At 41.1% G+C, this 16,789-nt stretch overlaps 1 protein-coding gene across 1 annotated transcript in view; it reads right to left on the bottom strand.

The window, feature by feature from the left end:
- TEAD1 (TEA domain transcription factor 1) overlaps positions 1–16,789 on the bottom strand; it is a 44,250-nt gene that overhangs the window by 15,337 nt on the left and 12,124 nt on the right. The window contains exon 5 of the mRNA XM_077820107.1: positions 6,030–6,203. Coding sequence (XP_077676233.1) covers positions 6,030–6,203 — 174 coding nt within the window. The remainder of the gene's footprint in view (positions 1–6,029; positions 6,204–16,789) is intronic.

Genomic DNA, 16,789 nt, shown 5'->3' with positions numbered 1-16,789 from the left:
TGTTCTAAAACTGGCACATTCCCTTCTGCCTTAGCTAAACCCAGGAAAAAGTAAATCCTCCAACCTCATACAAGTTCATGATTCAAAAACAAATTCTCATCAATATTTTTAATATATAACAAACAAGAATGTTGGTATTACATGTTCTCTAATCTGTATATTATTACACACAAAGAACTATGTTAAAACACCATTAAGTTTGCTTAATTCAGCCCCCTTTTGCTTATGCGGTCTTTAATTATATGATCACATATTTTTGCCACAGGTTCCTGCCTCCTCTTGTGCACAGTTAATGAGCAGCTATTCAACATTCAATGTGTCCCACTAGGCTTTATTTACTGCATACTATTCAAACCCTGTCTCAAAGACATAATTATTATTAATTTCTGCATGGGAAAAAATGGTACTGTCATGGTACAGTCTTGGATCTTTACAAACATTAATTAATTTATTTTCCCAACACCAATGTGAGGTGAGGTGGTAATATTCCCATTTAGCAGATAGGGAACTGAGACCCAGAGAAATTAAAGCTAATTCACATGAGATGATTACAGTGGTCCCTTGACTGTTTAATCTATGAACCTATGAAAACTGCCCACTAATTTTGGGTGCCCAATCTGAGATGCCGAGGACCTGATTTTTCAGTGTATGTTACATCACAGAACAGTTTATATGTTTAAAGCACAACTCCCATTGACGTCAGCTGCAGCTGTGGGTGCTCAGTAACTGCCACTCAGATCAGATCCCAAATCAGTCATCCAAAAAATGAGGAACACACAATTCGTAAAAAGTCTGATTTAAGTGAGTTGCCCAGCATCACACAGGGACACTGTGGCACAGGCAGGAATGCTCCAGTGCTCCAGGGCAGTAATCATTCGTTTTAATCATGAGACCATCCTTTATCCTTCTCCAGTTCCTAGCCTCATCCACTACACACATTCCAGCTTCCTCAAAAAATGAGTCTGGTGTCATACAGACAACAGCCTCATTCATCCCGAGCGCAGGTTCATCCTGTGCACTTAGTGAGGCATCAGTCTCGTAGAAAAATAGGTTGTGATCATGTACTTAATGTCTGTATCATAATGCATATGCAAAAAGGGGCTGAATTAAGGTTGCATAGGTTCCTCCCACTGTGCTCAGCAGACAACCTTAATTCTGGCATTTACTAACTTTTGAGCATTCAACTTTGCAACCATGAATTTCTTTTACCTGAGTTTTTTAAATGGAATTTTAGCATTAAAACAAAACAAATAAAAAACAAACCACCTAGAAATTTCATCATGTGGAACCATATTTTCACCTACAGGATTCATCAGAGGTGCTGGATCCTCTAGATGCACAGCACAGACCTCTGCCACTTGAGCTAACAGAGAAATTGATAGTAGTAGTAGCAGGTTGTCATCCTCTTTGTGGACCAGCACCAGAGGGAGACGACAGACACATTTTGCCTGTAGGTTTCACAGATATCTTCTGACTGCAGTGGAATGTTGAGACTCGGGAATCTTGGGTTTCATTCTAGTTTCTGGAGGGGACTATACTGTAGGGGAGGTCACAGACTCTTCTGTCCCTATTCCTTCAAGCCTGATCCATGCCCCAGTCATGTCTCTACTCCTTCCATCTCTGGCTCCTTGTCCCAGTCACACAGGTAGTCCCAGTCAGTCTCCTCACCCCTCGGGCTCCTCATTCCAGTCCCAGTCTCCCTCCTCGGGCTCCTCATCCCAGTTCCCCCTCCATACTCCTCGACCAATTCTACTTGCCTGGCCATTCCCAGTCTCCCCATCCTGGCTTCTCCTCTGATTTCAGTTCCTCATCCACTCGCATTTCCCCACCCAGCTTCTGCTCTTGGTCTCTTTGCTAGTCAGCCCCTGTCTGCTCATCACAACCTCCCTCCAACAGGCTCCACGTTCCAATCTACCACCCCCATCCCTCCAGGTTTGGCTCTTATCCCCTCTGCATGCTAGTCAGGCTGTCCTGGCAAGAGAGACAGTCTTCCTGCTCTCACTTCCTGCACCTGATGCCACAGCAAAAATCTCACCCTGAGGCAGACACCTGGCATGGACAATTTCAGCCTGAATAGTTAAAGTTTGGCAAAGATATTAGCAACTGAAAACAGGGTCTTTTAGTGGCAAATGTTGGGGAACCTTAACTATACGTGCACTACCATCTCCACTGTTAATGATTTCAACACCAACTTCTCCCCAACTGTAATTAGGCCTTTAAAACTAGCCCAGTTCCTCTTGGGGCTTTAAAGGTCCTTTCTGGAAAATGCCTATTAAAATATTTAAATTGCCAGTGGTTGGGATAATGGGTGTATACCTCATGTACCCATAAAACCCCACATGTGCGAGTACAGAAGTGTAATTGTAAGCACAAGGTCCAACCTGCATAAGTTGGGACTCTCTTGTACAAGCATGTGTTAGCACAAAGGTGGGGTCTGGTAAGTGAAATAGGGGTACCTATATTGTTGATGGACTGTAAGTTACACCCTCTTTTGAAAATTTGATCCTTAGAGACAATTACCCACTCAAAAAGGGGGCAGCAGAAGTGGTGCTGAGACCTAAGGTTTAGCTGAGTAATGCTTGAAATCCTGGTAATTAACACTGTGTTTTGAAGGTGCTGAATGAGTAGTTTGGTGTTTTATCGCCCATGAGTCCATCCTAGGAGGTACACACATTACTTAACATAAAAAACAACACTGGAATTAAATTGGAATTTAATACCAATTTTCAAGACAATAAAAATCCAACCCCTCTTCAGCAAACTCTGCCCAAAACATGGCTCCATTGAAGTCAATGAAAATTTTATCATTTGCTTTAATAAGACCAGGATTTCAGCCCTGATCTCTGCAAGCATTGGCATTAGCAAAGAGTAGGGCACATTTTGTTCAATGCATTTTCTGGGTAAATCTGCAATCTGAGGTATGAATGCAGCTCGTGGAGCCATATACAGGCTAGTTTTATCCATACAGCATGGCTAAAAATAGCTGCATAGCTGGGATGGCATGGGCTTTATCATGGGTTGTGCAAGCACCCCGGAGACCCAGGGCACCTACTCTTGTTACTGAAGCCCAAGCTACCACATCTACAATGCTATTTTTAGCCAGGCCAAAGCTGGCATGGATGTGTCTATCCAAGCAACAATCACACCTTGGATTGCCAGGCAGACAATACCTTAAGTGAAATAGCTGCGTAAAGGCCAGAATGGTCCATCATTTGGCAGAGCAACACTCCCACTTGCATACAATGAAGTGAGCTGTAGCTCACGAAAGCTTATGCTCAAATAAATTTGTCTCTAAGGTGCCACAAGTCCTCCTTTTCTTTTTACTCCCACTTGGGGAGCAGGATGAAGGTAAGAGCAGCAGCAGCAAGAGCTATCAGGGAGAAAATAATCCCCCTCTCAGAGGGCTGTGACTAGAGACATTATTTCATGCACGTTTCGCTTCCCTTTACTTTACTTACATTCAATTAAGTTCTTAGCAAGTTCATTTTGAAGCTCAGGCTCTGCTTTAAGCGGGAACATTAATGAAAACCAAGCAGCCCTAATTTATATCTATGGACATGTTCTTAAAAACTGACATTAAACACCACACTAGCTTTTCAGACCCTGTTGTGAGTGTAATAGTTCGATACAGAATTTCTGAAACTTACTACCGGATGATTTTCCAAATGCTTCCACAACTTTAGTGGTAGAAAACCTTATTTTTAAAACATTACATTTTAATTCTTAGAGCAACATGCACTTGTGAGGCAGCAGGAAATGTCTAACAGGTCAACGAGGGCCTAATGCTCAGTCTGACAGACCACACAAGCCACCTTTGTTCATGGACAAACTTTACACGTTCAGATCTCATGATAGACCCACTTGATGACCTCACAGTATATTTATTTACATATGCAAACCACAATATAACCATGGCAATACAATTTTTATAGGACTGTAAGCTCTTAGTGGCAGGGCTCTTGTCTGCACATGCTTAACATGCTTTTGGTGCTAAGCCCACCACAAATGATCACAACAATTAATGTATGCCAAGTTTATACTTTCAGGGAGTATTTTCCTGGCTTAAAACATGATTTTGTTTATGTCACTATCAAGAGAATGCTAGAGCAGAACACCTCTCCCCGCCCCAAACCCCCGGTCCTCCTGGTAGCAAAAGCTTCAACATAAATTATATAAAGCTAAAGCAACCGTTTTATTTCCTGGAATATGCAAATCTTGATATGAGGATTTCAGATTTTTGCACCTTTTTTTAACTGCTAAGAAAAAACGGGGAGCAATCTTCTTTACTTATACTTTTCAACACAGTAGTAGTAGCATTGAAAGGCAACACATTATGCTCCGGTGGAACCTCACTAATAGGCACTAATGTATGACTGGGAGTCCCATTGTGAATTACTAAATTTGACAAATTATCAGGGAAGTGGAACACATACAAACAAACCGAACCAAATGTTTTGCATCACAACATGCATTTTTAGAATTCATTTTGACAATTATTTTTTAGGATTTTTCACCCTTATAATAGTTCATAATGTTTAGTCTTGAGAAAAGAAGAGTGAGAAAAGAAGCCTTCAAATATGTGAAAGGATTTTACAAAGAGGACTGTGATCTGAAGTAGAAGTAATTGGCTTAATCTACAGCCCTGAAGATTTAGGATAGATAGTAGGAAGAACTTTTTCATATAGGGTAATTAAGTACTGCAATAGGTTACCATGGAGGTTGTGGAGCCCCCATCACTGGAGGTTTTAAAGAACAGGTTGGACAGGGCTGGTCTAGATATATCTGGTCCTGTCTCAGGGCAGGGGCCTGCAATAGATGCCCTCTTGAGGTCCCGTTCTTAGGTTGGATATTAGGAAAAACTTTTTCACTAGGAGGGTGGTGAAGCACTGGAATGCATTACGTAGGGAAGTGGTGGAATCTCCTTCCTTTGAGGTTTTTAAGGTCAGGCTTGACAAAGCCCTGGCTGGGATGATTTAGTTGGGGATCGGTCCTGCTTTGAGCAGGGGGTTGGACTAGATGACCTCCTGAGGTCCCTTCCAACCCTGATATTCTATGATTCAGCCCTACACTTACGATTCTAGGTATTAGTAAATGTTCTACAGTAGATACTGTAAAACAAATGGTGTCTTGCTAAAATGAGATATCATTATAATGGTCTGGTGTTAAATCTTTTAGAGAAGCTTGGAGGATTACTGCCATTTATGTGTGTGTCTCATAGAGTGTGTGATCGATTGAACTGTCCAGTGAAATCCAACCGTATATGTACAGCGATGTACATGGATAAAGTGACACCAATATTTTGGGTATTTTTCAACATTTCTGATATCTAGTTTTTAATCTTTCCTTCATTCTAATCCTCCTTCAGCCCCTCCTCACAGCTGCTTTGGACAGGTATAATTCCTCTGCAAACAGAATTCCATGTCACTGTCCCAAATGTACTTAGAGAAATTGAAGGCAGGTCTGCTTCAACAATGAAGCAGAAATTAAAGCAACCAAAACCATTATACAACAGCACTGGAAATATCACAAACTCTTAGATAATTTTTTAATACTAATTTTAAATATAAGTGTGTTGTGAAAACATTGGCTCATCTCAAGGCTAAAAACTATATTACCTGCCTTCAGCAGAGTCCAACATACAAAACACTCAAAAATACACAGAAGTCTCAGTTTAAGTTGCTTATATTGCTCTTCAATCAAACCACTAGATGGCAGTTCACCATTTATAAACAATGAAACTTATTACCTGTTTGTCACTGGCAAAGGATCGTGTATAACAAAGTGCTGGCAGGCACTACAATTACTACAGTTGTTTTCTAGGAACACAGACATGTTGTGGGAAACATCAATAGAAGTGGCTTTGTGCTAGTGTCCCACATGAAGGATATACACAAACGATGGAGACTCAGCTTCACGTTATTAAGTGGTGACAAAATAAATTCCTGTGTACGTGAACATTTAGAAAGAGTAGGGAAGCACATAATGTGAACACACAGTCGAAATTAACTTCCATGGTATGTCTTACTCACCCAGAACTTTACTAGGAAGAAGGCATTTTGGGGGCCCTTTCCAAACAGTTCCTTTAAACCACCTTTCTTTTCAGGGAATTTGTCATAAATCTGACGAATGTCCACTGATTCAAGCAACGGGTCACTGTAAGAATGGTTGGCATGTCCAATGTGCACAAAGAGGTGTTTATTGTACTGTAAGAAAAAAAGAAAAAGAAAAATCACTATTGTACAAGAAGAACAAAGGTTTATTTAAGATGAACAGTATGTCTGTGTGTTCATGCTAAGATTAGGGTGCTTTGGTGGATTAGAAAAACCTGCCCTCGTCTACCTTTGGGACCACGGTTTATTTGCAACATGATTTCCATGAAGTTACTTAGGTGGTCTTGGCACAGTCCCTAGTGAACAAGAGTCAATATCATAAAACCAGTTCCCCAACTGTAAACCTGCTAAGCATGGTTAACTGCAGGTAGGTGTTTACCTAAAAGACCAGAACAGCCAGCAAAGTGTTGATCAGCCCATCCTGAGCACAGTAAGATCAAGAAATTTATTTGAGCGTAAGCTTTCGTGAGCTACAGCTCACTTCATCGGATGCATCCGATGAAGTAAGCTGTAGATCACGAAAGCTTATGCTCAAATAAATTTGTTAGTCTCTAAGATGCCACAAGTACTCCTTTTCTTTTTGCGAATACAGACTAACACGGCTGCTACTCTGAAACCAGTAAGTTCAAGGTCATTAGAAAGAGTGGTGGTGTCTGCACCATGCAGTTTAATGTCTTATGTATAGAGATCTTTCGTTTCTGCTAGTGCAAGAGCTCCCTTAAATCGTTACATTACAAACATTTCTGTCTTTAAAAAAAAGTGTGCTGTCAGTTGCCTAAAGGAGAGGGAGTAGATTTGTCTTTAATTCCTAGAATTACAGTAAAAAAAAGGAACTAATAGGTCAGCTAGTCCATCTCCCTGCCAGTGTAGGATTTTTCCCTTTGGTATTTTCCCCAATGCTTTGTTGAATCCACTTTCAAATGACCCAAGCTTCTACCACTCACCTTGGGAGCTAGTTTCACAGTTTCGCTGCCAGAATGTGTTACCTGATGTTCAACCTAAATTTCCCCCTTTCTAGTTTCATTCCACTACAACTAGTTATAGCCACCACCGGTACCACCCTAAACAATTCCTCTCCCTTCTCAGAGTGAAATCCTGGCTCCAATGAAGTCTATCGTTAAACCCCATATTGACTTCAACGGGGCCAGGATTTTACTCATACTGTTTACACCCTGCATATTTGTCTGAGACTATAGCACATTGTAAAATCTGAAGTGAAAAAGAAGAGGACCTGATACCGTATGATGCTAAGTCCTTCCCAGAAGAGTGCTCCGCACCTCATAAGACCAGATGAAAAGATGAAAGGAGCATGGTTGTTTTTTAACCACATAGATCACAAACAACATTTTGCTAACTCAGTTAAAGGGGAACCAATGTGCAGTCACTGAACAGCTGAAAACTTCGCAATATTGGATAGCTACTGGCTACAAGGTGGCAATTTCTAACAGGTAAGCATAAAATAATGTTGAAAACACAGAGTGGACATTTGCCTGGCTATTTTGTTCACAATACATCTGCACACAAAACAGATTAAAATAACAGTTTCATACCTCAATAAACTGAACATCCAATCAAACCATTTAGCTGGCCTACCAAGCTAACCCATATTATCTCACAGTTTCTTTGTATTACCCTGTTTCCATCTCTTGTCACTTGTCTTACACTTTGACGGTAAGCTCTTTGGAGTGGGAACTGTCTTTTTGTTCTGTGTTTGTACAGCACCTAGCACAATGGGGTCCTGGTCCATATCTAGGGCTTGCGATAAAAATAAATAATAATAATTGAATACAACTTTCCCGAACAAATGTGCAAAACCAAGGAAAAGAAAGTAGACTGACTAGAGTTTTACCAACTGTACTTGGACAAGTAAACAAGTAAAACTAGTAAAATCATCCAGAGCAGCGAAATCTGAATTTAGAATACACTTATCTGTTATAATGAACAAATATAATTGGATACATTCCAGTCTCTTCCTGGTGTATTTTATTTAGTGGAGGTGGGGGGTGGAAGAGCTTAACACTTCAGGCTTTAATAAACCTAAGCTCAATTTGTAAGATGTGAACATCAGTTACACAGATTTTCCTTGGAGCACTCTTTCAAAATAGCCCCCTCCCTATTTCCTCGGTGTGCACGTGGAAAACTTTCCCAATCTTTGCTTATAGATGCAACAAGCCCCAAAGGGGGAGTGTAGTCAAAATAGGGTGTTTCTACTCTAAAGAGCAAAGCACATAGGTCAGAAAAATAAACAAGTGAATGGAAGGGACTGAGTGCATGAATGAATGAATGCATGAATGAAAGTTTATCAGTAAGGCCTTACCATGAGCAGGTTTAAGTCGCATACCAATCATTTACACAAGAATTACAGTAATTATCGTACTATTCAGTTACAATGAGGGATTATCATAACAATATCTTCAGAGTCGCTAGATTTGCCATTTTACTTGATAATTGAATAACTGCAGATGAAACATGCTTGCTTTACACACAAAATACACACATACTACTTCACTTACATGTGATCTACATACAGTTACACATCATTGTATTATCTTGGAGCGCCAAGCACATACAAAAATTAATATATGATATTGTTGGGAACCACTGCTGTTCTTGGTTTACCTTTTAAATGTCTGGTGATCAGGGAAAACAAGCAAGCAAGAACACTGCATTTTAGGTGGTGACTATAATTCAAGATAAATTCACACTGTAGGAAGATAACATATGAGAATTTGGGGCACGTAACTGTAGGCACAGATCTTGCCGGACATTTGAGTGCAAGGTTCAACTCTAAACAATGATTTGACAGGCTGTGTGCCGGAGACAGTGTTTCCAGGGCTAGTTGAGATAAGTGGGAATGCGCTGAACTGATTAACTTGAAATGCAGATAAAGGGAGGAAATAAGCAATCGGTCCTTACACAATCTCCAAAGTTATTGGTCCTTACATGATCTGCACAACGTCCAACCCAATTAGATCCAACAAGTAGAGATGTTAGTGGCAAGGAAAAATGTACATAAACTGTCTAGCATGCTTGAACTGGAACTGGTATCACCCAGTACTTAAAACCCTGCACCTGGGTGGCCTCGTCCACGTGGTCATAGAGCTGGCACATGCCTAATAAAGTAACTTGAGTGATGAGCAGGAGTCAAATTGAGTTGTTTGGGATCCTGAGAATGGGATAAAGTGTTCTCTCAGAACTGGATGAGGTATTCTGGATAAGCCAAGTGCAAGAGGTCTTGGAAGGAATCCCAACATTATTGTCTTGCAAAATAATCTGGTAAAACATTTCTTCGGACATTATACATTTTTACGGTCTGGAAAATAATGTAGTAGAGGCCTCAGAATCCAAACTTAAATCAAAGAGACGTTATGTATATAGGACTACAGAGCAGATCACAGAGCCTTTATGCTGCTTAAATATAAAAGCAAAGTTAAAGACAGCTGTAAAGTTACTCTAGTTGCCTGCAGATCTTGCCAAAGTACCAGATGCTGCTGTAGCAAAAATTCTGACAGGATATAGTGGCACAGATGGTATGACGTCACCTGAGAATATTCTTAGGACGTAAATGTTTATTTTGACATTGCATGTGTGATTATTTTCCGCTTATGTTGCTGTAATTCCTACATGAAATAGAATCATTACTAATCTAATTAGATAAGGCATATTTCTACAGGCTCATAAATGACACCACAATATTAGGCACAAGACAAATTTGTTATATGGGCGGTCTCCATGAAAAGTGTGTATATATGAAAGCGATGAGGTTAAGTTACATGGCTATATCTTCTGAGCCTATTAGTGTTTGAAAAGATCAAGAACATCTTCATTGTAAGCAAACTTCACTATTATTTCAGGCTGCGTATTCCAGAGTTATTGAAGTACATTAGTACTGAGGAATTTGCCCATGCCACAGTATTTAAAGGATTTACATTTGACATATACATTATTATATACTTTAAATACTGTAAACCACAGTGGGTCAAATCCTGTGTTTTTTTTAAGCATAGCAACTACATCAAAGTTTACAGACTACATTCCTGAGCTATTTCATCTGCAGAGTCTGCATTACACTCCATGCCCTAGAGATGGCTGCCTTTTACTGAACTCCTTCCCTTAAAAAATTCTAAATATCTGAGGAATGCAGTAAAGCCATGAAAAATGACTGCTGTCAACTAATACCACGAGAAAAATTATAATCCACTTAGGAATTTAAAGGAACCAAGACAAATCGCCAATGTCAGAGGATGCTAACATACAAGCTGCAGCAGAACAAAGACAAATCACCTACATTTGTTTTACTGTTCAATACATATACTGGCTCTTGCGAAATTATGTCCTTATGTTCTATGGTTTTGCTCTTACATTCCACAAAACTAGGAGATGTGAGCTGCTACAGCTCTCTCTGATGCATTCTTGTGCTCCACAGTACCGGGGAAGGGCTCCCTGAATCTCATGCAACACAAATACACATCTATTAAGCAAAGTTCTTTCAATTTCAGTGTCAAGATGCAGGCTGCACTGTAACTTGACATACACATACTCTCAAAGCATGAAAGCATAGAGTTTCAACCTGCAGCCTTCTACCATAGAACCAGTTGTTCCAACTATATCTTACAAGGCTAGATTGTGCCAGTTAGGCACAGCCTAGAGAGAAAAGAAATGTGGAGGTAGCACTGTCCTAGAGGATGTACTGGAAAGCATTCTGCTTACCTGAATTCCCTGGTCACAGGTGAAGCACGCTCACTATGAAAGCCCTTTGTAGGATACAGCCTCACGTTATAGCCATAGTTCCACCTCCTCTATGCCCATTTGGAATACCATGCACCTTTGGAGGAACAGGGAGGACACAATCCCTGCATTTCCTTGAACTTAGGGCCTGCAGAAATGACTGATCCTTAAAGGGGCCACACAAAGAGATGGCTCCTTGCTCCTTCCTCCCACTGCATACCCACATAAAGGCCAGACAGGCCTCAACCATCAGTTGTGCAGAGGCAAGATCCCGTGATCTTGTCTCACCCAACCTGGGACAGTTAGAAATATCTCACAAGCCAGGCCACTCCATGAAATTGACAGGCTCTTGCAAGTTTGTTCCAGCTCCAGTGGCCCTGATGACAGTGAAGCTCCAAGTTTTCAGGCGGAAAGGTCATGCATGCAGCAATGAAACCAGGGAGATTGTCTATCATTTCAGCCACAGCAACAAGGCATTCGGTGAAACTGCCATCATCAGCAGTAAGGAAGGGAGAGAACTGGATTAACTGGTTCTGTGTCTTATGGATCAAAACAAAAACCCAACAAAGCAGCTCTCTCAAATGGCCCTGTGCTGCATGTCTTCTATCCCTGCTGAAACAAAAAGAGGCCCTCTCTGTTCACTTTGGGTTGAATGTACTCTACACCAGTGGTTCCCATTGGGGGCTTGCGAAATATATCAGGGGGGTCTCAGAAAAAAATTCTGTAATGGCGGACAGAGCCGTCCCTAAGGACCCTGGGTGCTGGGACTGGCAGCCCGAGCCCCGGGAACGTGACTTCCTGGCAGAACAAGTTTAAGCTTTGTTGTCGTCGTACACTGTTTGCCTGGACTGCTCAAGACCTGAATGCTTGTGGGAGGAACTCTTTAATTGAGTTGGCTTCTTAAAAACCTTCATGCTGTTTCACATCTGTTACTCCCTGATGAAACATGTAGAAGGCTTAATCGAAGTGATATGAGCTACAAAAGTGAAATCTTGGAAGAGTGTTGCCGTTTTCATAATGTAATAAAATTAATAATGTAATGATAAATAATAATGTAATAATAAATGGTGTGTAATAACTGTGTCATAAAAAACCAAAATTATTTCCAAGATCACTGCTTCTATCATTTATGCTTAGGTAAGGGAGAAAATCCCTGGAAATATTCATTTTTAGGAGGGGGTTTGCAAGATTTGATATTTTTGTGAAAGGGGTTTGCAGGGTGCTAAAATTTAGGAACCACTGCTCTACACCAAAGTGAGCAATGGACTAAACTGGAAGCTCAGAAAGAAAGGGTGGGTGAAAGGCTCGTGGTCTCGCTTGGCTCTGCCCAAGACACTTGGGGTATGTCTACACTGTGATAAAAGACCCACAGCACAACAGCAGGTGGTCTGGGTCAACTGGCTCAGGCTCGTTGGGCTTGGGCTGTGGGGCTATAAAATTGCAGTGTAGTTGTTCGGGCTTGGACTGGAGCTTGAGCTCTGGGACCCATCCCACTCAAGGGGTCTCAGAGCCTGAGCTCCAGCTCAAATGTCTACACTGCAGGGGTTTTATTGCAGTGTAGAGATACTCTTGATGAGGCAGCAAACAACCTTGCTCTAGTGGCTGGGGTTCTATAGATGTATCCTGTTTCGTGATCTGCTGTAGCTGAGATGTCTATCTACAAGGTACTACTGCTTGTGTCAGGTTAACAAACTGTACTATCGGAGGAAAAAGGAACAAAATGGGATAACTAAAAAATAATCGCCAAGACAAGAAGAGTCTGCATGCTACTGTAACCTGCATTGCCTTGGCTCTGAGGCATAGCCTTATCGGTAAATCTGATACCCTTTAATTTCCTGCTGATGTGACAAAATAACTTACCCTGCCAAGAATTCCCTTTATTTCTAATAAAATTTTAGTGACTAAAATGTTCATTCCCACAGATTTAGCTTTCCACGGAAAGGGATCAGGACAGAGTTGGCCTATCAATATTTTAACATAGTACGGGGGGCTGGTAGCACTGCCTATTGTTAAGGTTGCCTAGCACTTCCCATTCTAAGAACCTGGTTTCCATTGCTTATAACTTTTTCAGACTAACTATCTGGGCTGAAATTTTCGATGGTGGGTGTCTTGTCAGGATGAATTGTTCTGGAAAATTTCAGCCGAAACCTGTCAGCCATTGCTGACAATAGGGCTAAGGAAAAATACAGTGTTTTGCCCATGTTAAAAATATCCCCCCAAACTTCTTCGGAGAAGCTCTAGCACCCCCATGCTTTAAAGCAGGGACTTGAAATTTGGCAAGGGGTGGCCTTTGTGTTAAGCACATGCCCTTTGCCATCCCAGTGAAAATCTGCCCAAATTTGACCAAGTTACAAATCTCTGAAAAAATGCAGTTTGCACATGCTCAGTAGAGACTTCTTAGATTTTTAGCAGATGAGCAAGACTTTCCCTGACATTCCCGCTCTGGTCTGTTGCGGGCCATGCCAGGTCAGGGTCTGAGCACCTGAACTGAAAGCAGGGGGCCTGTCTCTCCTTTGCTGTCATTGGCTCCTCTCCTGGCAGGGGGGCGAGAGCCAGATCTGCAGGGTGGGGCAGGAACAGGGGAACAGAGTGGGACAGGAAGCTTGGGGGTAGGACAGAAACTGGAAATGAGTGGGATAAAGAGTAGGAACCAGTTAGCTGGCTGGGAGGGCGGGGGGGTGAGAGGGGGAGGCCTGACTACGAAACAGGGTAGAGGGGAGAACCAGGACTGGCTGGGGACAGGGACAGGGACAAAGAAGCAGGCGGGCACTGAGATTAGATGAAGAGCCTGGGGAGGGAGATTGTGCCTGGGATCTAGTGAAGACTGGAAATGTGGAGGGGGAGTTGGGGCGTGACTGGAGGCCAGGGTAGGAGAGAGAGACAGACCGAATGAGGAACTGGGGAGTGGCAGAGAAATTTGGACTGGCTGGGCAAGGAGACTAAGAATGAAAAGCTGGGGGAAATGGAATGACTGTGCAAGGAGACTGGGACTGTGATGGGGAGTTAGGAGGGGTGAAACTAGATCTTGCTGGGCATGGAGATTGTGGAATGAAGACAACGACTGTCTGTATGAGGACAATGGGACTGGGGCCAGATACCAGGGTTAGAGAAGAGACAGGATAGGGAGCAGGTAGGGGACAGAAAGGGTCCTGTTTGGAGAAAACAGGTAGAAAAGAGTCTCTGCTCGCTAGATCACATTCGCCTCCAGGGCCTGGAATGGACCCCAAGATCCCTGATCCACTATTCCTCTGCCCCCTCTAGTGCTGGGTCCACAAAAAAGATGACAAGCTACTATTGCTACCAATTACTCCGGTAGCTTAAATGACAGAGATCTGTGGGTTTAAAGGTTCCAAGCCCACTGAAGAACCATGGCATTAAGATGATGGCACTGGATGGAATTTCTGTTGTTTCAGGTTTGCCTTTTAAAAAAACTAGGGAATTACACACAAAAAGCCCCTCCTTTAATTACAAGAACATTATTAAATTTGCAAAGTCAAACAACTGCAATTTAAGAAACAAGCTAGATCCTACAGCTGTGTTTGGCAGGGTTAGCGCATGATACAGTGCTCCTGGCTAGCTACCAAGGTATAATTATTTGCATTTATCCCCATACTGATACACTTCCCAATTCACATCTTGACCATTAGTGAGAATCAACAAGGGTTCATTGTAATTTTACATCCCTAAAAACCCACTTCCATTATTTGCAATCCTCTCTTAGGAGTTTTTGAAATAAAATATCTCTGCTGATTCCACTTTCCACTTGTCAGCCGTGGTCCCCTATGCATCTAATGAAGTCAAAATTAATATGGTTATTTTTACTCCCTGGGTTTTGCACAAGCACCAATAACGATCTTGGCAGAGCTCTGGAAGCAGTGTTTGCTCACTAATTGTGACTGCAGAGCAAGCAGGGGGAGCCAACAAAATTGATTTTTTTTTGGGTAGGTTCTGCCAAAAAAAAAATGGTGGTTATTATTTTATTTTGAAAATGTTTACCAACAGTGACAGATTTTGAACAAGAATGATGTGGATGATCTTTCACACCTGGTCACACTAACTTTAAGGAAGGCCAACTTTGGAGAATTAGTTACTGCCATGTCTTTCTACTCATTCCCACCAATATTTGCATACTGGACAACGAAGTTTGGGCACCTATGGTCACAATCCTGCCACAGGTAGAGGTAGTCACAACTATGCAGGTAGATGCCCTACACTTGCACAGACCCCCTTGAAGCCAATGGGGCTCCATGCAGCCACAAGGGGCTGCTATCAAATAGCCTGTTTCAGGATTATATCAATACTAAACCAATGGGAACTGTCCGTTCTGAGCACCTCTGAAAAAATCAGGGCACTTTAATTTAGATGTCTAAATACAGAGTATTTTGACAATTTACTTGTCAAAGTAAAGTTTTAAAATTTTACAGAGTATGACATATGTTCATTTCACAGTGCAGACGCATACTCACTATACACGTCAACAGAAGTGAACTCCATATTTTTGTGTACTTAATTCAACTTTATATTAAAATAAACTTGAATCTAGAGTCCACCACACTAAATTAATTCTTTTTAAAAGATTGATCCATCTACATTTAAGTGTATTTGCTCTTCTTTTTATGTAAGAAGGAGGCTAGACAAAGAGTTTCATACAACCAAAAAGTTGACATCTTTGATATGCTGCCTATCAAGAGTACAAGAGGATAAACTTCAAACACAGCTTAAGATGTGTTGATAATATAACGTAAGTAAACTCCTGAGCCTCTGCAACATTTTACACAGTTAAAATGGAGAGAATTTTTAAAATGTCATTTTTTTTGTCATCAGCTGAGGTGGTTTGGTTAACTTTTTGCATTTTATTGCATTTGCACAATGAGAACAGGTTAGCAGTTTCACTTTTATGATCCATTTCTAGTCAGCTTCACTTTGTGGCTCTCATTCACAATGCTCTCTGACTCACAATACTACAGGATAATGTTTAAATGCAAAAGCCTTGTTTAAAAAAAACAAACCCGGAAATAAAAAATAAGAGACATTTCCATTAAGATTATATCTCCCTACCACTGTTTCTTTTTAAAACAAATTCTGATTTTTGGACCTAATGCTATTACCCCACATTACAGGTAGGTGGGTTAATTTGGAAAATTTGCTCTTCATGCTATTCTTTGTAGCTGTAAGGAATTTTAGATGTAAAACTGTTTCAAGTGCTGGAAGTTGCTGTGAAAGCAGTCATCACAGTTGAATGCTCAGGAGAGAGAGAAGAAAAAAAAATTTTTTGGAGGTAGACTGACTAACAGATACTTAATCAGATCAATTTGGGCTGCAACAGGAGACTCAGACAGGTAAAATATATTTAGGAGAAGGTCTATTGTATTGAAATTATAATAATTTAACTTTTTGAGTCTTTGCATGTTAGAAACACCTGTGAGGAAGACAATAGTTTAGGTTCTCTCTAATCTGCCTGAGGATTCAACTTCTGCTTGTTAGAGAACACATTTACTTGGTTTAACCATGAATAGAAATTTGTTCTGAACTTCCCAGGAACTCTTATAATGAAACCACAAAGCACCTAAGTAAAGAGATCTTAGGCTGACAGTAACATACTGGTAAATATGATCATTTAATTTGGTGAGGTTCCAAATATACAGAGTTGGAATACAATTAAAGAAAAGTACTTTTTCTCTTACAAAGTGAGATTTCTCTGACAAGGTGAAATTCTATAGTTTGTTTGTAAGGACAAAGGACCACCGAACTAATAAACGACCAGAGAATTTGGAAGAAAAAGCAGCAGGAATTTGGCACGTGTATGTTTAGTTGTTTTTCACATTAAAGAGGGAGTCACTTTATTCATCCGGAGCTGCAGAATCGATGTTCCAAGTGTGGCATCCTACATCTTACCTTGCAATTTCCAAAAATACCGAAAGCTAAAGTAGGCTAATTATTTCCATTCTATA

This window comes from Eretmochelys imbricata, chromosome 6 (assembly GCF_965152235.1).
Source record: "Eretmochelys imbricata isolate rEreImb1 chromosome 6, rEreImb1.hap1, whole genome shotgun sequence".
Taxonomy (NCBI): Eukaryota; Metazoa; Chordata; order Testudines; family Cheloniidae; genus Eretmochelys; species Eretmochelys imbricata.
The sequence above is the reverse complement of the archived record's forward strand: the minus strand, read 5'-3'. Positions and strand labels throughout refer to the sequence as shown.